Raw genomic sequence first — 23437 nt, 5'->3', positions numbered from 1 at the left:
GATATGCAATCCAAGCAAGCTGAAATTAATCAATTCAACCAGACCTGAGCTATCGAGCAGATTTCAAAGGAACAAGATCTTCCTGTCTATAAATCAGTCCAGATTGGAATGCATAGAAAGAACTGTTTGCAGAAAAATGCAAGTGAAGTCTGTGTTGTGTGATTATTTTATTAGGTTTATAATGCTGTTTAGCAAATGTTTTTGTTCATTTAACTTAGTTTAATTATATATTCTGTGGTGTGTGATTATTTTATTAGGTTAATAATGCTGTTTAGCATGTAAAGTGTTCATTTCAAAGCTTTAAAAATAATGTATTAGGTGTTACTTATGACAATTTTGAGAGGGGCCTGGAACCTAACCCCCTCACTTCCCATTGACTTAAATTATAAACTGAGTTTCCATTTACAACGGTTTCGATTTACAACCATTCCTTCTGGAACCTAACCCCGGCGTAAACTGAGGGCTACCTATATATATATATATATATATATATATATATAATATAATAATAATTATAATTATATATAATATAATTTTTATTTATAGTATTTTGGCTATGATTTCCCTTGTACGAAATTGAGAAGGGCCATAACCCAAATATTTTCACACCTACTGTATATAAACTTGTTGGACATCCCATTCCAAAACCATGAACATTAATATAGAGTCCCCCCCCCCCCATTGCAGCTATAGCAACTCATCTGTAAACTCTTTTGGGAAGGCTGTGCACACAATATTGGAGTGCTTCTGTGGGAATTTTTACAGATTTAACCAAAAGAGCATTTGTGAGGTAATGATGTTGGGTAAGAAGGTCTGGTTCACAATGGCCATTCCAATTCATACCAAAGGTGTTTAGTGGGATTGAGGTCAGAGCTCTGTGTAAGCTTTTTTTAGTTCCTTCACACCAAATTTATCAAACCATGTCTTCATGGACCTCGCTTTTCACACAGGGGCAAAGTAATGCTGGAACAGGAAAAGGCCTTCTGCAATCTGTCACCACAAAGTTGAAGCTCACAGTTGTCTAAATTATCTTTGTATCCTGTAGTATTAAGATGACCCTTCACTAGAACTAAGGTACCTAGCCCAAACCCAGAAAACCAGCACCAGACCATTATTCCTCCTCCACCAAACTTTAAAGTAGGCACTGTGCATTCCGTTGGGTAGTGTTCTCCTGGCATCTGTTACACCCAGATCCTTCCATCAGACTGACAGATGTGAAGAGTGATTCACCACTCCATTTCCACTACTCCATAGTCCCGTAGCAGTGTGCTTTTACACCATTCCAGCAGACGCTTTGCATGGTGATGTGAGGCTTGTGTACAGCTGCTCAGCCATGGAAACAAATTTCATGAAGCTCTCGACACACAGGTTATGTGCTGTTGTTGCTTCCAGATGCAGTTTGGAACTCTGTAATGAGTGATGATCAGATGATAGGTGATATTTATGCGCTACGCTCTTCAGCACTCTGCATCCCATCTTTGTGAGTTTGTGTTGTCTAACCACTGTGCCATGGCACACTAGTGTGCCGTGAGAGATCGTCAGGTGTGCCACCGTGAATTGGTCCCTTCTTGCTTAAGTGCACTCCTGAAGCGGAACAGAAGCCGGTAGCTGCTGCTACCCTATGCACTCATCCGGACACGCAGGGACTCTCTCAACTCCCACACAGTTCTCTGGAGGGTCGGGGCTCTGCTCCGGAGATTTCACTCGCCTCAGATGCATTACAAAAGTTCCTATCAAAGAGATCTGAGCAAGAGAAGACCCGTCAAACCAGTGCGCATTTGGGTGGCGGAGCATGTATTTGAAGGCATTTTCTATCTGCTACGATAGCTACAAGGACTACTAAGAGATCTAATAAAAAGATATACAACACTCCGGAGGGTCGGGGTTCCGCCTATAAGAGGAGGGAGGGCTCGTTACTTACGGCACTATGGAGTGGTAGAATTCTGCTCCCATCTCCTTTAGTGGAAGCCTGGCCCTTCTTTTTCTATTACCCGTTCTTGCACTAATCACCCATCTTATGGGCATTATGGATCATCTTTATTACACATACCTCTTTGGTACAGCATGGTTGCTTGTTGGACAGTCTACTCTAATTCTGTAGCCTAGTTAGGCTTGACATATGTGGACACACAAAGAATGGGTTAGCCCACAAAGGGCACCTAGATGTTCCCCATTCCATACACTGTTGCAGATTGATCTTGAATATATGCATACTTTCACGTACCTCTAGGTCTGTTATATAAATGAATTCTGCCATGCTGACCTGAGATTGATGGATACCCTTTTGTTATATATCTAAACATATGCCACTATTGGTATCCAAAAATTTCATACCCCTGGATCAGATGCTGTTTAAAATGTGGCTAACTCATGATCCGATGCATTTCAGCATACCACTTATGATTTTCTATATATGGTTACCCATATCACTTTCCATGTATCTGCTTTTAATTTGCCACAGCGTTACTAGTTAAAGCTCCGAAACAATTCCCATAAGTTACTTTTTATTCTTATTAAGTGACAAGCCTATATAACTAAAGGTTGTCTTTAGTTTAATGTTTTCTCATTTTATTATATACATATTATATTAATATGGCCCTTTTCCATTCTCATTTTGTTGCTTACACTTTAGCACCTAGCAGTGTTTACTGCTACTATGACAACCGTCACTATGACGATCTATGCACACACTTACATATGATTGGCTTGTTCGTTACACTGTATGACAAGTTCATACACACTTACACTAAGCTTATTTGCATCACGAAATAGATTGTGGATCCACTTATGCACAAGTATGTTATTTTGTTTTGCAATAATTTTGTATATTGAATAGTATCGCCGAAAACCGGAAGTGACGTATCACAACTTCCGGTTTCGGCTCTTACAGTGGAACGCAATATGCGTTCCACACTCGAAATTTTGGCGCACTTTTGGAGGGCACTAGGTTTGTGTTTGTTTATGATTATTCACACTATAAAAGGTTTGATTTATGTCTTGTTTGTATGCTGATGAAGGGGTTGTGAACCCCGAAAACGTTCCAACATTAAATTGTGTTTCTTTGTGAAAGTCCTGTGAGTGCTACACATGAACCGTATCCTTGCACCCAGGCTGTTAACCATTTGGAGGGCTGATCTGGAAATCGTTTTTATATATATATATATTTATTATGCGCTGTATTAGGCTACGATGTCTGATTTTGTAAAATTCTAGGATGGTGGTCTGCTGCAGGATTTTTTAATGTAAAGAAATGTGCCGTTGCAAAAAAAAAGGTTGAAAATCACTGGTCTAACACGTCTTGGCTGGGCTATAGTTGTTCCTAGAAGCTTTCACTTCACAATAAAAGCACATAGAGATAACCGGTGCAAACCTAGTAGGACACAGATTTCACAAACTGACTTGTGGCATCCTATGATATTGCCACATTTAAAGTCACTGAGCTCTTCAATATGGCCCATTGTACATGTTACAACTGTAAAAAAAACTATTTTATATTAACATGATGACTGTGACAAGCCTTGTTGTCTGCAGACTCAAACCTGGATTGGCTCCTCGTAAGGCAAATTGTGGGTGAAGTTTGGCTAGTGATAAACAATTGCAGTAAAAAGTTAATTTATTTTAAAAATGTTTAGACTTGGGAGAGATATCTTGTAAATACAGGGTTTTTACTTTGATCCTATCATTGTGTTTTTACAGTATACAAGGCTGTTATGGGTTATGACCAGGATAAATTACTGTAAGTTTAGTTATCTCTCGTGTTTGTATATGTAGCTAGCGTACCAAGGCATCTTTTTTGTGTGAGCTTTGCTGCTAGCGTTCTGCACTTCTGGAATGTGATGTCAAAGAGAATCTTTTGTGTATACATTAAACTGGAACAACCATGTTATCCATCAGCATAATAATGTTCCTTGTGTTTTTATCCAACCAAATTTGTTACACAAAGGGACAGTAAACACCTTGTAATTACAAGAGATTTCTGCTGTGTTGCTATAGAGAAACATTTTAGCCAAGTCTTAACATTTTTAAAACAAATTAACATCCTTTTACTGCAAATAGTTTTCAGTAGCCAAACTACACCCATCATTTAGCCAATCTGGGCTTTAGTCTACAGACAACAAGGCTAGCCATGGTCATAACGTTTGTATAAAGTGCATTGTTTTGCAGTTGTTATCAGCTAAAAGCAATTGGGGACCAATGTGTAGCAGTGTTAGCCTTGAAACATCAACAGGATGTATTTCAGACTCTGAGAATAAGAAATTGCTCAACTGTCAGAGCTAAATTATATGAAAAGGGGCAAAATAACTAATGAAAGCATATTGCAAAGTTGTTTCATAATGCATAACTAAACATTTAATATCACAAGTTGTCCATCCAGGTTACTTAAGTACATCGTACCTACTTAGGCATCTCTAATTTTATATTGGGTTGCAGTAAAAAAAAAACATGGATTGTAGGCAGTATTTTGTGATACCAAAAAAATTAGGATGCTATAAGCCAAAGACTTATATTATATTGTTGTATAGGGGGAGAAGTCAGACGTCCCATTCTTTAACATATTTGTCACATTTTTTATTTGTGAATATTTAACTTCTATTTCAATAAGTGTTGTAAGGTTAAGAATTTAAAGTGGCTTATAGTGCCCTCATTTTTTTTTTTTTTTTTGGCATTCACTTGTAATGTGTGATCCATATACAAGGAGTTGGGTTTTTGAGTGGTGTGATACCTAGAACCTAGCACAATATTGGACTTGCTCTTTAGCAATATTGTGATAATTTTTTATTTAGATCTGAAAGTAAGTAGATAAATAGTGACTGGAATAGTGGAAAGAGGGACATTGAGACAGGATCTCCAGTTTGGGAGAGTTTTGCATATTTTGAGATAATTAGGAGCTCTCTGTGTGTTTTCAGTGCTTTTGGTTTAATAGAGCATCTATATTCTTACATTTTCAACCTCAGATCAGTAACATTCTACCCAGGTTACAATATTCATTTTGTACCAGATGTGTCTTTTTAAAGTGATTGGCCAAATTAATTTATTTCACTTGTAGCCCCAATGGACAAGTGTAAGAAATGTTATAATTTTTTTTTTTTTTTGTCTGGACAGGTTGGGACCAAAGGAACAGTTAAAGATTTATCAGGCTTCAGTGCAGGAAAAGATGCTGATGCTGTACGAAAGGCAATAAAAGGACTTGGTAATTTTTTTTGTATATATTTTGTTTTTGTCCCCTCCCCCAACTTTTATAGAGAAAATAATGGGAATTAAAGGGACAGTATACTGTAAAATAGTTTTTCCCTTAATGTGTTTACAATTGCTTTTTTTACCAAATGCAGAGTAAAAAATGTATGAAAATTAGCTTTTTAAGGTTTATTTGTGTATATTAAAGCTCTGATTTTGTGTTTTTGAAGCCACAACCTAATAAAATGGGTTGAGCTTGTAGGTATAATCAGATCTCATTACTGTATCACATTGTGCACATATACCTGCTTCTTTATCTTATATCTGTCCTTAAAACAATCACCAATACTTTGAGAGAACAATGGAAAATCAACATTTTATTACCTTATCTCTGCTTTATCACACTGGGAGTGTAATTTCTTCTGCTGGCTGTGTTTACAAAGCTTATCTATAGCTGGTACGCGCGGCCACAAACTTTCAGAATAGGTGGGGATACCACATGCTAAATTAACAATTTCAAATGCCAATATAAGGGTAAAGGAGCTACTTGTAAATAATTTAATACACTCCAGCAGGTAAAGTGGATCATTGGGAACAAATTAAAGGGGAGAAATTTTTTGAATAAACTGTCCCTTTAACAATGTCAAAATGAATCAATGACAGTAATGTTGTACAAAGCATAGTTTAGTGCAGTGTTGTTAGTAGGGGGTAATAATTAAGAAAATCCTCAGCTACATCTAGAAAAGTTATTGAATGAATCTCATATGTTTTTGTAACTCTGTCATTTATCATTATTGTAAAATTTTCTGATAATTTAAACCTTATTTCTCCAACATTGGTGTGTCCGGTCCACGGCGTCATCCTTACTTGTGGGATATTCTCTTCCCCAACAGGAATTAAGAAAATCCTCAGCTACATCTAGAAAAGTTATTGAATGAATCTCATATGTTTTTGTAACTCTGTCATTTATCATTATTGTAAAATTTTCTGATAATTTAAACCTTATTTCTCCAACATTGGTGTGTCCGGTCCACGGCGTCATCCTTACTTGTGGGATATTCTCTTCTCCAACAGGAAATGGCAAAGAGCCCAGCAAAGCTGGTCACATGATCCCTCCTAGGCTCCGCCTTCCCCAGTCATTCTCTTTGCCGTTGCACAGGCAACATCTCCACGGAGATGGTTAAGAGTTTTTTGGTGTTAAATGTAGTTTTTATTCTTCAATCAAGAGTTTGTTATTTTAAAATAGTGCTGGTATGTACTATTTACTCTGAAACAGAAAAAAGGATGAAGATTTCTGTTTGTAAGAGGAAGATGATTTTAGCAACCGTTACTAAAATCGATGGCTGTTTCCACACAGGACTGTTGAGATGAAGTAACTTCAGTTGGGGGAAACAGTGTGCAGACTTTGCTGCTTGAAGTATGACACATTTCTAACAAGACTTGGTAATGCTGGAAGCTGTCATTTTCCCTATGGGATCCGGTAAGCCATTTTTATTAATAAGAATAAAGGGCTTCACAAGGGCTTTAAAGACTGGTAGACATTTTCTGGGCTAAAACGATTAATTTATAAGCATTTTTACTAGTTTATAGCTTTGAGGAGTTATTTTATTCTTGGGAATTATGTTAAAAATACGGCAGGCACTGTATTGGACACCTTTTTCACTGGGGGCCTTCTCTAATCATAGGCAGAGCCTCATTTTCGCGCCACTAATGCGCAGTTGTTTTTGGGAAGCAAGGCATGCAGATGCATGTGTGAGGAGCTCAGATACACAGAAAAAGCTTACTGAAGGCGTCATTTGGTATCGTATTCCCCTCTGGGCTTGGTTGGGTCTCAGCAAAGCAGATACCAGGGACTGTATAGGGGTTAAATATAAAAACGGCTCCGGTTCCGTTATTTTAAGAGTTAAAGCTTTCAAATTTGGTGTGCAATACTTTTAAGGCTTTAAGACACTGTGGTGAAATTTTGGTGAATTTGAACAATTCCTTAATACTTTTTCACATATTCAGTAATAAAGTGTGTTCAGTTTAAAATTTAAAGTGACAGTAACGGTTTTATTTTAAAACGTTTTTTGTGCTTTGTTATCAAGTTTATGCCTGTTTAACATGTCTGAACTATCAGATAGACTATGTTCTGTATGTGAGGAAGCCAAGGTTCCTTCTCATTTAAATAGATGTGATGTTTGTGACAAACAATTTAGAGAAAATGATGCCCAAGATGATTCCTCAAGTGAGGGGAGTAAGCATGGTACTGCATCATCCCCTCCTTCGTCTACGCCAGTCTTGCCCACACAGGAGGCCCCTAGTACATCTAGTGCGCCAATACTCCTTACTATGCAACAATTAACGGCTGTAATGGATAATTCTATCAAAAACATTTTAGCCAAAATGCCCACTTATCAGCGAAAGCGCGACTGCTCTGTTTTAGAAAATACTGAAGAGCATGAGGACGCTGATGATAATGGTTCTGACATGCCCCTACACCAGTCTGAAGGGGCCAGGGAGGTTTTGTCTGAGGGAGAAATTTCAGATTCAGGGAAAATTTCTCAACAAGCTGAACCTGATGTTATTACATTCAAATTTAAATTGGAACATCTCCGCGCTCTGCTTAAGGAGGTGTTGTCTACTCTGGATGATTGTGACAATTTGGTCATTCCAGAGAAATTATGTAAGATGGACAAGTTCCTAGAGGTCCCGGTGCCCCCCGTAGCTTTTCCTATACCCAAGCGGGTGGCGGATATTGTAAACAAAGAATGGGAAAGGCCCGGCATACCTTTTGTCCCTCCCCCTATATTTAAGAAATTGTTTCCTATGGTCGACCCCAGAAAGGACTTATGGCAGACAGTCCCCAAGGTCGAGGGGGCGGTTTCTACTCTAAACAAACGCACTACTATCCCTATAGAAGATAGTTGTGCTTTCAAAGATCCTATGGATAAAAAATTAGAGGGTTTGCTTAAAAAGATGTTTGTTCAGCAAGGTTACCTTCTACAACCAATTTCATGCATTGTTCCTGTCACTACAGCAGCGTGTTTCTGGTTCGATGAACTAGAAAAGTCGCTCGATAAAGAATCTTCTTATGAGGAGATTATGGACAAAGTTCACGCTCTTAAATTGGCTAACTCTTTTACTTTAGACGCCACTTTGCAATTAGCTAGATTAGCGGCGAAAAATTCAGGGTTTGCTATTGTGGCGCGCAGAGCGCTTTGGTTAAAGTCTTGACCAGCGGATGCGTCCTCCAAGAACAAATTGCTTAACATACCTTTCAAGGGGAAAACGCTGTTTGGCCCTGACTTGAAAGAGATTATTTCAGATATCACTGGGGGAAAGGGCCACGCCCTTCCTCAGGATAGGTCTTTTAAGGCTAAAAATAAACCAAATTTTCGTCCCTTTCGCAGAAACGGACCAGCCTCAAGTTCTACATCCTCTAAGCAAGAGGGTAATACTTCTCAAACCAAGCCAGCCTGGAGGCCAATGCAAGGCTGGAACAAAGGTAAGCAGGCCAAGAAACCTGCCACTGCTACCAAGACAGCATGAGATGTTGGCCCCCGATCCGGGACCGGATCTGGTGGGGGGCAGACTTTCTCTCTTCGCTCAGGCTTGGGCAAGAGATGTTCTGGATCCTTGGGCGCTAGAAATAGTCTCCCAAGGTTATCTTCTGGAATTAAAGGAGCTACCCCCAAGGGGAAGGTTCCACAGGTCTCAATTGTCTTCAGACCACATAAAAAGACAGGCATTCTTACATTGTGTAGAAGACCTGTTAAAAATGGGAGTGATTCATCCTGTTCCATTAGGAGAACAAGGGATGGGATTCTACTCCAATCTGTTCATAGTTCCCAAAAAAGAGGGAACATTCAGACCAATCTTAGATCTCAAGATCCTAAACAAATTTCTCAGGGTTCCATCGTTCAAAATGGAAACCATTCAGACAATTCTTCCTACCATCCAGGAAGGTCAATTCATGACCACGGTGGATTTAAAGGATGCGTATCTACATATTCCTATCCACAAGGAACATCATCGGTTCCTAAGGTTCGCCTTTCTGGACAAGCATTACCAGTTTGTGGCACTTCCATTCGGATTAGCCACTGCTCCAAGAATTTTCACAAAGGTACTAGGGTCCCTTCTAGCGGTGCTAAGTCCAAGGGGCATTGCAGTAGTACCTTACTTGGACGACATACTGATTCAAGCGTCGTCTCTGCCACAAGCAAAGGCTCATACGGACATTGTCCTGGCCTTTCTCAGATCTCACGGGTGGAAAGTGAACGTAGAAAAAAGTTCTCTATCCCCGTCAACAAGAGTTCCCTTCTTGGGAATAATAATAGACTCCTTAGAAATGAGGATTTTTCTGACAGAGGCCAGAAAATCAAAACTTCTAAGCTCTTGTCAAGTACTTCATTCTGTTCTTCTTCCTTCCATAGCGCAGTGCATGGAAGTAATAGGTTTGATGGTCGCGGCAATGGACATAGTTCCTTTTGCGCGAATTCATCTAAGACCATTACAACTGTGCATGCTCAGACAGTGGAATGGGGATTATACAGACTTGTCTCCGACGATACAAGTAGATCAGAGGACCAGAGATTCACTCCGTTGGTGGCTGACCCTGGACAACCTGTCACAAGGGATGAGCTTCCGCAGACCAGAGTGGGTCATTGTCAAGACCGACGCCAGTCTGGTGGGCTGGGGCGCGGTCTGGGAACCCCTGAAAGCTCAGGGTCTTTGGTCTCGGGAAGAATCTCTTCTCCCGATAAATATTCTGGAACTGAGAGCGATATTCAATGCTCTCAAGGCTTGGCCTCAGCTAGCAAAGGCCAAATTCATAAGGTTTCAATCAGACAACATGACGACTGTTGCGTATATCAACCATCAAGGGGGAACAAGGAGTTCCCTGGCGATGGAAGAAGTGACCAAAATAATTCAATGGGCAGAGACTCACTCCTGCCACTTGTCTGCAATCCACATCCCAGGAGTGGAAAATTGGGAAGCGGATTTTCTGAGTCGTCAGACATTTCATCCGGGGGAGTGGGAACTCCATCCGGAAATCTTTGCCCAAATAATTCAATTGTGGGGCATTCCAGACATGGATCTGATGGCGTCTCGTCAGAACTTCAAGGTTCCTTGCTACGGGTCCAGATCCAGGGATCCCAAGGCGACTCTAGTGGATGCACTAGTAGCACCTTGGACCTTCAACCTAGCTTATGTGTTCCCACCGTTTCCTCTCATTCCCAGGCTGGTAGCCAGGATCAAACAGGAGAGGGTATCGGTGATCTTGATAGCTCCTGCGTGGCCACGCAGGACTTGGTATGCAGATCTGGTGAATATGTCATCGGTTCCACCATGGAAGCTACCTTTGAGACAGGACCTTCTTGTTCAAGGTCCGTTCGAACATCCGAATCTGGCCTCACTCCAACTGACTGCTTGGAGATTGAACGCTTGATTTTATCAAAGCGAGGGTTCTCAGATTCTGTCATTGATACTCTAGTTCAGGCTAGAAAGCCTGTAACTAGAAAAATCTACCATAAAATATGGAAAAAATATATCTGTTGGTGTGAATCTAAAGGATTCCCATGGAACAAGATAAAAATTCCTAAGATTCTATCCTTTCTTCAAGAAGGTTTGGAGAAAGGATTATCTGCAAGTTCTTTGAAGGGACAGATTTCTGCTTTATCTGTTTTACTTCACAAAAAGCTGGCGGCTGTGCCAGATGTTCAAGCTTTTGTTCAGGCTCTGGTTAGAATCAAGCCTGTTTACAAACCTTTGACTCCTCCTTGGAGTCTCAATTTAGTTCTTTCAGTTCTTCAGGGGGTTCCGTTTGAACCCCTACATTCCGTTGATATCAAGTTATTATCTTGGAAAGTTTTGTTTTTGGTTGCAATTTCTTCTGCTAGAAGAGTTTCAGAGTTATCTGCTCTGCAGTGTTCTCCGCCCTATCTGGTGTTCCATGCAGATAAGGTAGTTTTGCGTACTAAACCTGGTTTTCTTCCGAAAGTTGTTTCTAACAAAAATATTAACCAGGAGATAGTCGTGCCTTCTTTGTGTCCGAATCCAGTTTCAAAGAAGGAACGTTTGTTACACAATTTGGATGTAGTTCGTGCTCTAAAATTCTATTTAGAGGCTACAAAGGATTTCAGACAAACTTCTTCCTTGTTTGTTGTTTATTCTGGTAAAAGGAGAGGTCAAAAAGCAACTTCTACCTCTCTCTCTTTTTGGCTTAAAAGCATCATCCGATTGGCTTATGAGACTGCCGGACGGCAGCCTCCTGAAAGAATCACAGCTCACTCCACTAGGGCCGTGGCTTCTACATGGGCCTTCAAGAACGAGGCTTCTGTTGATCAGATATGTAAGGCAGCGACTTGGTCTTCACTGCACACTTTTACCAAATTTTACAAATTTGATACTTTTGCTTCTTCTGAGGCTATTTTTGGGAGAAAGGTTTTGCAAGCCGTGGTGCCTTCCATCTAGGTGACCTGATTTGCTCCCTCCCATCATCCGTGTCCTAAAGCTTTGGTATTGGTTCCCACAAGTAAGGATGACGCCGTGGACCGGACACAGCAATGTTGGAGAAAACAGAATTTATGCTTACCTGATAAATTACTTTCTCCAACGGTGTGTCCGGTCCACGGCCCGCCCTGGTTTTTTAATCAGGTCTGATGAATTATTTTCTCTAACTACAGTCACCACGGTATCATATGATTTCTCCTATGCATATTCCTCCTTTACGTCGGTCGAATGACTGGGGAAGGCGGAGCCTAGGAGGGATCATGTGACCAGCTTTGCTGGGCTCTTTGCCATTTCCTGTTGGGGAAGAGAATATCCCACAAGTAAGGATGACGCCGTGGACCGGACACACCGTTGGAGAAAGTAATTTATCAGGTAAGCATAAATTCTGTTGTTTTTTTTAAAGTGAGTATCTTTGGCTTATAGTGCCCTCATTTTTTTTTTTTTTTTTGGCATTCACTTGTAATGTGTGATCCATATACAAGGAGTTGGGTTTTTGAGTGGTGTGATACCTAGAACCTAGCACAATATTGGACTTGCTCTTTAGCACTATTGTGATAATTTTTTATTTATATCTGAAAGTAAGTAGATAAATAGTGACTGGAATAGTGGAAAGAGGGGCAATATAGCCACAATCAGGATAAAAGGTTTATCTCAAACAGCAACGGTTTGCCACAAAAAACTGAAGACCACTTATTCCTGCTTTGTAATACCCTCATAGATGCATTCCAGTGTAATGAGCAGAGCTTTTTCAGTGGCACCTCTCCTGGCATCCTATGCAGTTTGTGGACCAACCACGCTACATCACACATTGTGTTCCAGCACAGAATGCACCAGTGGATGACTAGATTTTTATTTCCCTCTAGTTGCTTTCAGTGCATATGAAATAAAAGGATACTATTTGTAGTACTGGTGGTTTTGTTTAATGTATCTGGAATTACACTGGATGATGATGTGTTTTGTGCCTGTATAGAATGTTGGTGCAGGTTTGCAATATGTATTTATTTAGAGCAGTGGTCTGTCAATACTCACCATATGATAATAAATGTACTGAGATTAAATAGTTTCTTATTCCTGTGTTTGGTATTGTTTCAATACTTTTCTCCCCCCTTTATTTCATGGGTTATTTCCTAGAGCTGCGCATCTTCACCTGTCTCACGATTCGATTACGATTATCATCGTAACGATTCGATACGATTCGATTCTACGATGCATCGCGATGCATCACGATTACTGCCCATGATTTTCATTAACAAATTCAAGCAGTCAGAATTCACTTTTTTATTTTATCTGCTTTAAAAAAAGGGGATTGCTAAGGGGATGTTTCTAGGATATAAGGTATTATGGTCCTGGCATGTTAAATAATAATTCTGGACTTGCCTCTTTGTCAGGGAATAATGCACAGTTTATGAACCAAGGTGTATAAATGATTGACTTTTAGCAGAGCAGGTCCCAAATACATAACTAACATAGGATATGTGTGATATAGATTTTTTTTTTAAATAAAAATAATGGATTCAGATTTAAGGTAATAGATATGCTTTTAAAAGGCTATAGGTTTATATGTAACATATACATTTATTTATATACACATACAAAGCACAACTATAATACAATACCCTGCCACATATTACACTTAGATCATAGATGGGCTGTTATTTGGCTCCCTAAGCTCATATGAGTCTAGTATTCTGGGTATTGGAGAGCTTTGAAAGGAATGCATGGTATGTGTGAGCAGTGCAGTGTCACCGTTAATGATTAGGGCTCTAAACTGACATAAAGGGTCACCTAATCAATCATGTAGGCTCTCTAAACATGTTTATTACGGCTCTGTGATGATCTGAAGCTGGGAAGGAATGCTATGTCATTTCCTCTTACTGAACCTTTATTAACAACTGCACCAACCACTTACTGAACGGCTTCAATAAGTTGTCCTAGAGGTAAAGGTGCTGGCCGGGTGAATGTGATTAATTAAGCCCTCCTGCTGTGTCGCCTGCTTCAAGACTAGGAGAGATCTGACAGGGCAGAAGCAGTCTTACCAACTGACAGCAGCCTCGTGTAACACAGTGACTATTTCCTTGTATTATCGCTTCCCCTGTTTACTCACTGTTGCGGTCTCTGCTGCATGTTTCCTCTTTGTCAGACCCCTAGCCCAGCACCAAAAGAGCATTTGAGTGTTGCTATTAGATACTTTTGTAAAACTTGACTTTTTCTATATCTAATAGCAACACTCAAATGCTCGTTTGGTGCTGGGCTAGGGGTCTGACAAAGAGGAAACATGCAGCAGAGACCGCAACAGTGAGTAAACAGGGAAGCGATAATACAAGGAAATATTCACAGGAGGCTGCTGTCCGCTTGTCAGACAACTGCACTGATCGTGCTGATGTTCCAAAAACATAAAATCAATCAATATTTATTCTGTCTGCCATTACTTTAGCCCTCACATCAGTCAGTGGGAGAGGCGGGGTCACGTGACATTGTGCGATGACGTCACTGACCCTGAATCGATTCTGACCTTGCACCGCATCGATGCAGCATCGTTAATGGCTGCATCGCGATGCATCGCAGTGGCGATTATTTTTGACACCCCTATTATTTCCTATGTGCTGGATAAATATATTATGGCTATGGAAGTGACGTGCATTAAAGGCGATTAGAAAAATAAAAACGTTGGCTATATGATAGATTTGCTATGTGTGTGTGTATAGCAAAGGGGGTGGGGATTTATATTGCTAAAGATAAAACATTTAGTAGATATTGATCCATGCTGTACCACTCACCAAGCTTGATAATTTGGATTTAATCTATCTTTATTAGCACCCAAATTATAATGCATAGAAGTGCTCCTGGCTGTGGGGTATACTGCAGCCAATTGTCCACCGATTCTGCAGTATTAGTAAGAAAGGACAGAACTGGCTTTTGTTCCTTTTTATTTTGTAATATTTGCTAAATTCATTTGTGTTTATGTAAATATACATTGAACTATTTATTTATTTTTTAAATCACCATTTAAATAGATTTTTCACTGATGCACTTTTATTAGAGAGTAACACAGCCCACATGCATACATTTTTTTTTTTTTTAAGAATATTAACATTGAGGCTAAATGATAGATAAATAATTTTAAATTTCTCAACAAAAAATATTTTACATCCCTTTAGCCTGTAGACTCCTGAATAATGTAACTTGCTAATCCAATATTATTATTTTTTTTTTTTTTTGTTTAAACAGGAACCGATGAGGCTTCGCTTATCAACATACTGACTCAGAGGTCAAATGCACATAGGCAACTTATTGCAAAGGAATATCAGGCAGCCTGTGGCAAGGTAATGCAGCCCTCTAACTGTCCCTATTTGAGAGGGCAGTCCCTAATTCTGAGCTCTGTCGTCTGAGATAGACATATGTCCCGATTTTGTGGAATTTCCTTACCGATGGCAACAGACCAACTAGACACTCCAACCAGCACCAGATACACCCATGGTCCTTCCCACTATCCAACTGATCCCTCAACCCCCTGACTCCCTAAAACCTACCCACAAATGCTGAGATTTATGGTAATGCATGGGAAGAGGAAACATAAATTGTGATTTTATATTTATTAACAATAATTGTTTTTGTGTGTGTTTATTTTTTTTTAAGCAGTTGTCATTTACATAAGTGAATCCAATTCCCTGAATTTACTACAGCTTACCCATAAATCTTCTAGGTTTGTAAAATCCACTCTCTGCATAGTTTTGTGGACTTGTATACTCAAGAAGAATTAAAGGACCATTATAGTGTTAAAATTACATGCTATGATTCAAGCATGTTATTTTACCAATAGTGACGCTGTAATGTTGTGTTCAATCCCCTCAAAGGGGTTAAACACATGCTTAAAGTCTCGCTTCAGAGCTGCAGAGTACTGCTGGTCCCAAACAGAAACTGTTGTGGATCAAATCAGCAGCACTAGTAGCACGACTCGGCTGTGCTACTAATTGGACCACTGGCGGTTTTTGCTCATGCGGGCCCTTAGCGTGGGACTTAAACTATGTAATTAATGCCTTTGTAGGAGTTAAACACATAGCATTACAGCATTGATAGTGTTAAAATGTATATGCTCCACCAGATTAGAGCATGTTATTTTATCATTGTCATAGTCCTTTAATACATCACATAAAGGAAATGGACAATATATTTACTGTATGCTGGTGCGCGTGTATATGTAAGTATATACATGTATAAATAACATGGTACCACTACGATTCTCTATAACAGTAATGGCTAACATTGGCACTCCAGGTGTTTCAGTACTACTTTTCCCATGATGCTTAGGCTCTCTAAAGTTCAGTCGAGCATCATGGGAAATGTAGTTCTGAAACATCTGGAGTGCCAAGGTTTGCCATCACTGCTCTATAACATACAATTTTTTTTTTAAAACTTTGAATGAGGTAGTTTGAAAGCCCCTGATTCAGCAGCCATCACTTTCACACACTCCTGAGTGTTGTATAAGGTACTTCTCTTTGTCATCCCGAAAAAATAACTCCCTATGTGTGATGAAGTTTTTGTCCAAGCTTAGTTAGAAGGAGTTTCAGCAGTGAGCTGTAGCAAATACAGTAGAAAGACAATGAAGTAGGATTTATTATCAGGTTTTGTTTAATGTTTCCATAGAGCCATGTAGTGTGTGTACAGTCACAATGCAGCTTCAAAGTAAAGCTGTGTCACTGCAAAATTCTTGTCCAAGATGTGTGGTCAGAAGTGACCAAGTTGCAGCTGACCACATCCTTCCACATATTTCTGTGTTTAAATCCTCCAACTGTCAGTGTGACATCAGTACTTAAAGGGACAGTCTAGTCAAAATTAAACTTTCATGATTCAGATAGGGCATGCAGTTTTAAACATCTTTCCAATTTACTTCTATTATCTAATTTGCTCAATTCTTTAGATATCCTTTGTTGAAGAAATAGCAATGCCCATGTGTGAGCCAATCACACAAGGCCTCTGGGTGCAGCAACCAATCAGCGGCTACCGAGCATATCTAGATGTGCTTTTCAGCAAGTGATATCAAGAGAATGAAGCAAATTAGATAATAGAAGTAAATTAGACAGTTGTTTAAAATGACATGCTCTTTCTAAATCATGAAAGAAAAAAATTGGCTTTCATGTCCCTATGTCCCTTTAAAGGATCAAAGTATTAGCATTTATAAGGAAGTAGATTTCAGTATGTGTACATAAATAATTTCTATTTGCTTTGATCAACCTCCAAAATAAAGGTAAAGCAATTTCAAGCACTATTTTTCTGTCTTTGTCTTCATGTTAGATTTAATTTCCCAGTCTTATTCACATTTCACATTCAGTACTGAAATTGTCAATATAGGCAGTGGTTTAAAACGGGTGAAAGCAGACATTTCAAATGATAAAATAAAGGTAAAGGAGTTATTTGTAAATAATTTAATACACTCTAGCGGGTAAAATGGATAATTGAAAACATATTAAATGGAAAAAAAATACAGTACGCTGTCTCTTAAAGGGCCATAATAACCAAAAATGTCATGCTCTAACAAGCTAGTGTTACAATTTTATGCCCTATGAAATAAAGGAACAGTGTAATGTAAAATTTGGTTTCCACTTAATCTATTTCCAATGACTTGTTATACCAGCTGCCAAGTATGAAATACAGTTCGGACCGGAAATAATTGGACATGGAAAAACATTTGGTGAATTCGGCTGTTTACCAAAATAAATTCAAGTTACAGCTAAATAATGAATATGGGCTTAAAGTGCAGGCTCTCCGCTTTAATTTCAGGGTATTCACATCCAAATTGAACAAAGGGTTTAGGAATTACAGCTCTTTAATATGTAGCCTCTCTTTTCTCAATGGACCAAAAGTAGCTGGACAGTTGACTCAAAAGCGGTTTCATGGACAGGTGTGGGCTATTCTTTCATTATTTCATCATCAATTAAGCAGGTAAAAGGTCTGGAGTCGATTCTAGGTGTAGGATTAGCATTTGGAAGCTGTTGCTGTGAACCCACAACATGCTTTCAAAGGAGCTCTCAATTTAAGTGAAACAGGCCATTCTTAGGCTGCAAAAAAAAAAAAGAGAAATCCATCAGAGAGATGATGGCAGGAACATTAGGAGAGGCCAAATAAACAGTTTGGTACATTCTGAGAAAAAAAAGAATGCACTCTGCAACACAAAAAGGCCTGGTCGTCTACAGAAGAAAACAGTGGTGGATAATCGTAGCATCCTTTCCATGGTAAAGAAAACCCCTTCAAGGAGATAGGCATATAATTATCCAAGTCTACCATGAAGAGAAGACTTCATGAGAGCAAATTCTGAGGGTTCACCACAAGGTGCAAACCATTTATAAGTCTCAAGAATAGAAAGGCCAGATTAGACTTTGCCAAAAAATATCTAAAGAGGCCAGCCCAGTTCTAAAACGCCATTCTTTGCACAGATGAAACTAAGATCAACCTGTACCAGAATGATGGAAAGAAAAAAGTATGGAGAAGACTTGGAACGGCTAATGATCTGAAGCATACTACATCATCTGTAAAACACAGTGGAAGCAGTGTGATGGCTTGGGCATGCATGGCTTCCAATGGCACTGGGTCACTAATGCTTATTTATGATGTGACAGAAGAAGCCGGATGAATTCTGAAGTGTATAGGATATTTTGTCTGCTCAGATTCAGCCAAGTTGATTGGATGGTGCCTCACTTTACAGATGGACAATGACCCAAAACATACTGCAAAAACAACCCAGGAGTTTTTTAAAGCAAAGAAATGGAATATTCTGCAATGGCCGAGTCAATCACCTAATCTCAACCCGATTGAGCATGCATTTCACTTGTGAAGACAAAACTTAAAGGGACAGTCTACACCAGAATTTTTATGGTTTTAAAAGATAGATAATCCCTTTATTACCCATTCCCCAGTTTTGCATAACCAACACAGTTATAATAATATACTTTAACCTCTGTGATTATCTTGTATCTAAGCCTCTGCAAACTGCCCCTTTACTTCAGTTCTTTTGACAGACTTGCAGTTTAGCCAATCACTGCCTGCTCCCAGATAACTTCACGTGCACGAGCACAGTGTTATCTATATAAAATACGTGAACTAACACCCTCTAGTGGTGAAAAACTGTTCAAATGTATTCTGAAAAGAGGTGGCCTTCAAGGTCTAAGAAATTAGCATATGAACCTCCTAGATTAAGCTTTCAACTAAGAATACCAAGAGAACAAAGCAAAATTGGTGATAAAAGTAAATTTGAAATTTTTTTAAAATTACATACTCTATCTGAATCATGAAAGTTTATTTTGTCCTAGACTGTCCCTTTAAAGCAGAAAGACCCACAAACAAAAAACAACTGAAGACAGCTGCAGTAAAGGCCTGGCAAAGCATCAAAAAGGAGGAAACCCAGCGTTTTGGTGATGTCCATCGCGATTCTCGACAAAGTATTAAAAATTAACATTTTATTTATGATTGTGTTAATTTCTACAATTACATTTGAGCCCTTGAAATAAAGGAACTGTGTATGAAAATGGTTGCAATTCCTAAACATTTCATACAATATTTTTGTTCAACCCCTTGATTAAAAATGAAGGCCTGCATTTCAATTGCATCTCAGTTGTTTCACTTCAAATTCAATTGTGTTGGCATACAGAGCCAGAATTATGAAAATTGTGTCAGTGTCCAATTATTTCTGGACATCAAGTAACTGTATATTGAAATTTTTCCTTTAGGAATATGAAATAGCCTTTTCTGTTAATTGCAGCAACACTCCAATAAAATTTAGGCTGAGCTTGCTAGGAGAGCAAACTTCATTAGCTTATGTCTATATATTTACAAAAAAAATCCTACTTATCTCAAAATATTACTTTTAAAGCTTCTGGTTTACATAGCATTTCTATAACACGTATTTGAGTATTAAAGGCAAACCCAGCTCTGATTTACAGGGGGACACAAGGATGCGGCAGATAAAGCCTCCCAGGCACTGCCAGCCCCCTGTAGTGAAACCAATTTCTCCTACATAGGTGTGTCCGGTCCACGGCTTCATCCTTACTTGTGGGAAATATTCTCTTCCCTAACAGGAAATGGCAAACAGGCACACAGCAAAAGCTGTCCATATAGCCCCTCCTCTGGCCCCGCCCCCCAGTCATTCTCTTTGCCGCTCTGAACAAGTAGCATCTCCACGGGGATGGTAAAGAGTTTGTGGTGTTTCAACGTTAGCAAAGCGCACAACTATTCCTATAGACTACAGTTGCGCTTTCAAAGATCCTATGGATAAAAAATTGGAAGGATTGCTTAAAAAGATTTTTGTTCAGCAAGGTCTCCTTCTTCAACCAATTGCGTGCATTATTACTGTCACCTCAGCGGCGTCTTTTTGGTTCGAGGAATTAGAAAGCTCGCTCCAGAAGGAGACTTCATATGATGAAGTCATGGACAGAATTCATGCACTTAAGTTAGCTAATTCCTTTATATTGGATGCCGCTTTTCAAATAACGAAATTAGCGGCGAAAAACTCAGGTTTTGCTATAGTGGCGCGCAGGGCGCTTCGGCTAAAATCATGGTCGGCAGATGTGTCGTCCAAGACTAAATTACTTAATATTCCTTTCAAAGGTAAGACCCTTTTTGGGCCGGAATTGAAGGAGATTTCAGACATCACTGGGGGAAAGGGCCATGCCCTCCCACAGGATAGACCTTTCAAGGCTAAGAACAAGTCTAATTTTCTCCAACATAGTGTGTCCGGTCCACGGCGTCATCCTTACTTGTGGGATATTCTCTTCCCCAACAGGAAATGGCAAAGAGCCCAGCAAAGCTGGTCATATGATCCCTCCTAGGCTCTGCCTACCCCAGTCATTCTCTTTGCCGTTGCACAGGCAACATCTCCACGGAGATGGCTAAGAGTTTTTTGGTGTTTAAATGTAGTTTTTGTTCTTCAATCAAGTGTTTGTTATTTTAAAATAGTGCTGGTATGTACTATTTACTCTGAAACAGAAAAGAGAAGAAGATTTCTGTTTGTGAGAGGAAGATGATTTTAGCAAACGTTACTAAAATCGATTGCTGTTTCCACACAGGACTGTTGAGATGAAGTAACTTCAGTTGGGGGAAGCAGTTGGCAGACTTTCTGCCTGAGGTATGATGGCCACATTTCTAACACGACTTGGTAATGCTGGAAGGCTGTCATTTTCCCTATGGGGACCGGTAAGCCATTTTCTTAGATTAAGTATGAGAATAAAGGCTTTATAAGGGCTTAAAAAACTGGTAGACATTTTTCTGGGCTAAAACGATTACTTTGCTAAGCATATTTGGCAGATTATAACTCTTTATAGTTATTATAATCTTGGGGATTGTTGTTAAAAAAACGGCAGGCACTGTATGAACACCTTTTTCAGATGGGGGGCCTTTCTCTAGTCATAGGCAGAGCCTCATTTTCGCGCCACTAATGCGCAGTTGTTTTTGGAAGGCAAGGCATGCAGATGCATGTGTGAGGAGCTAAGATACACTGAAAAAGCTTACAGAAGGCGTCATTTGGTATCGTATTCCCCTCTGGGCTTGGTTGGGTCTCAGCAAAGCAGATTCCTGGGACTGTATAGGGGTTAAATGTAAAAACGGCTCCGGTTCCGTTATTTTAAGGATTAAAGCTTTCAAATTTGGTGTGCAATACTTTAAGGCTTTAAGACACTGTGGTGAAATTTTGGTGAATTTTGAACAATTGCTTCATACTTTTTCGCATATTCAGTAATAAAGTGTGTTCTGTTTAAAATTTAAAGTGACAGTAACGGTTTTATTTTAAAACGTTTTTTGTGCTTTGTTGACAAGTTTAAGCCTGTTTAACATGTCTGAACCATCAGATAAACGATGTTCTATATGTATGAAAGCCAATGTGTCTCCCCATTTAAATATATGTGATAATTGTGACATGGTGTCCAAACAAAGTAGGGACAATGATGCCACAGATAATAATAGTGCCCAAGATGATTCTTCAGATGAGGGGAGTAAGCATGGTACTGCATCACCCCCTTCTGTGTCTACACCAGTTTTGCCCACACAAGAGGCCCCTAGTACATCTAGTGCGCCAATACTTATTACTATGCAACAATTAACGGCTGTTATGGATAATTCTATTGCAAATATTTTATCTAAAATGCCTACTTATCAAAGAAAGCGCGATTGCTCTGTTTAAATACTGAAGAGCAAGAGGACGCTGATGATAACGCTTCTGACATACCCTCACACCAATCTGAAGGGGCCAGGAGGGAGGTTTTGTCTGAGGGAGAAATTTCAGATTCAGGGAAAATTTCTCAACAAGCTGAACCTGATGTTGTAACATTTAAATTTAAATTAGAACATCTCCGCGCACTGCTTAAGGAGGTATTATCTACTCTGGATGATTGTGACAATTTGGTCATTCCAGAGAAATTATGTAAGATGGATAAGTTCCTAGAGGTTCCGGTGCCCCCCGATGTTTTTCCTATACCCAAGCGGGTGGCGGATATAGTAAACAAGGAATGGGAAAAGGCCCGGCATACCTTTTGTGCCTCCCCTATATTTAAGAAATTATTTCCTATAGTCGACCCCAGAAAGAACTTATGGCAGACAGTCCCTAAGGTCGAGGGGGCGGTCTCTACTCTAAACAAACGCACTACTATTCCCATAGAAGATAGTTGTGCTTTTAAAGATCCTATGGATAAAAAATTAGAGGGTTTGCTTAAAAAAAAATGTTTGTTCAGCAAGGTTACCTTCTTCAACCAATTTCATGCATTGTTCCTGTCACTACGGCAGCGTGTTTCTGGTTCGAAGAACTAGAAAAGTCGCTCGATAAAGAATCTTCGTATGAGGAGATTATGGGCAGAGTTCATGCACTTAAATTGGCTAACTCTTTTATTCTAGATGCCGCTTTGCAATTAGCGAGATTAGCGGCGAAAAATTCAGGGTTTGCTATCGTGGCGCGCAGAGCACTCTGGCTGAAGTCTTGGTCAGCGGATGTGTCTTCCAAGACAAAATTACTTAACATCCCTTTCAAGGGCAAAACACTGTTTGGGCCCGATTTGAAAGAGATTATTTCAGACATCACCGGAGGAAAGGGCCACGCCCTTCCTCAGGATAGGTCTTTTAAGGCTAGAAATAAGCCTAATTTTCGTCCCTTTCGCAGAAACGGACCAGCCTCTACTTCTACATCCTCTAAGCAAGAGGGTAATACTTCTCAACCCAAACCAGCCTGGAGACCGATGCAAGGCTGGAACAAGGGTAAGCAGGCCAAGAAGCCTGCCACTTCTACCAAAACAGCATGAAGGGATGGCCCCCGATCCAGGACCGGATCTGGTGGGGGGCAGACTTTCTCTCTTTGCTCAGGCCTGGGCAAGAGATGTTCAGGATCCTTGGGCACTAGAAATAGTTTCTCAAGGTTATCTCCTGGAATTCAAGGAACTACCCCCAAGGGGAAGGTTCACAGGTCTCAATTTTCTTCAAACCAAATAAAAAAGACAGGCATTCTTACATTGTGTAGAAGACCTGTTAAGGATGGGAGTAATTCATCCAGTTCCAATAAGAGAACAAGGGATGGGGTTTTACTCCAACCTGTTCATAGTTCCCAAAAAAGAGGGAACGTTCAGACCAATTCTAGATCTCAAGATCCTAAACAAATTTCTCAGGGTCCCATCGTTCAAAATGGAAACCATTCGAACGATCCTTCCTACCATCCAGGAAGGTCAATTCATGACCACGGTGGATTTAAAGGATGCGTACCTCCATATTCCCATCCACAAGGAACATCATCAGTTCCTAA

The 23437-nt window shown here is 39.7% G+C and overlaps 1 protein-coding gene across 2 annotated transcripts in view; it reads left to right on the top strand.

Moving 5' to 3' along the window:
• Positions 1 to 23437, top strand: part of ANXA3 (annexin A3) — a 128002-nt gene that overhangs the window by 20903 nt on the left and 83662 nt on the right. For both annotated transcript variants that reach the window (XM_053703294.1, XM_053703295.1), the window contains exons 3-4: positions 5104 to 5191; positions 14899 to 14993. In XM_053703294.1, coding sequence (XP_053559269.1) covers positions 5104 to 5191; positions 14899 to 14993 — 183 coding nt within the window. The remainder of the gene's footprint in view (positions 1 to 5103; positions 5192 to 14898; positions 14994 to 23437) is intronic.

Source organism: Bombina bombina, chromosome 2 (genome assembly GCF_027579735.1).
Source record: "Bombina bombina isolate aBomBom1 chromosome 2, aBomBom1.pri, whole genome shotgun sequence".
NCBI lineage: Eukaryota > Metazoa > Chordata > Amphibia > Anura > Bombinatoridae > Bombina > Bombina bombina.
This window is presented reverse-complemented; position numbering and strand designations above follow the sequence as displayed.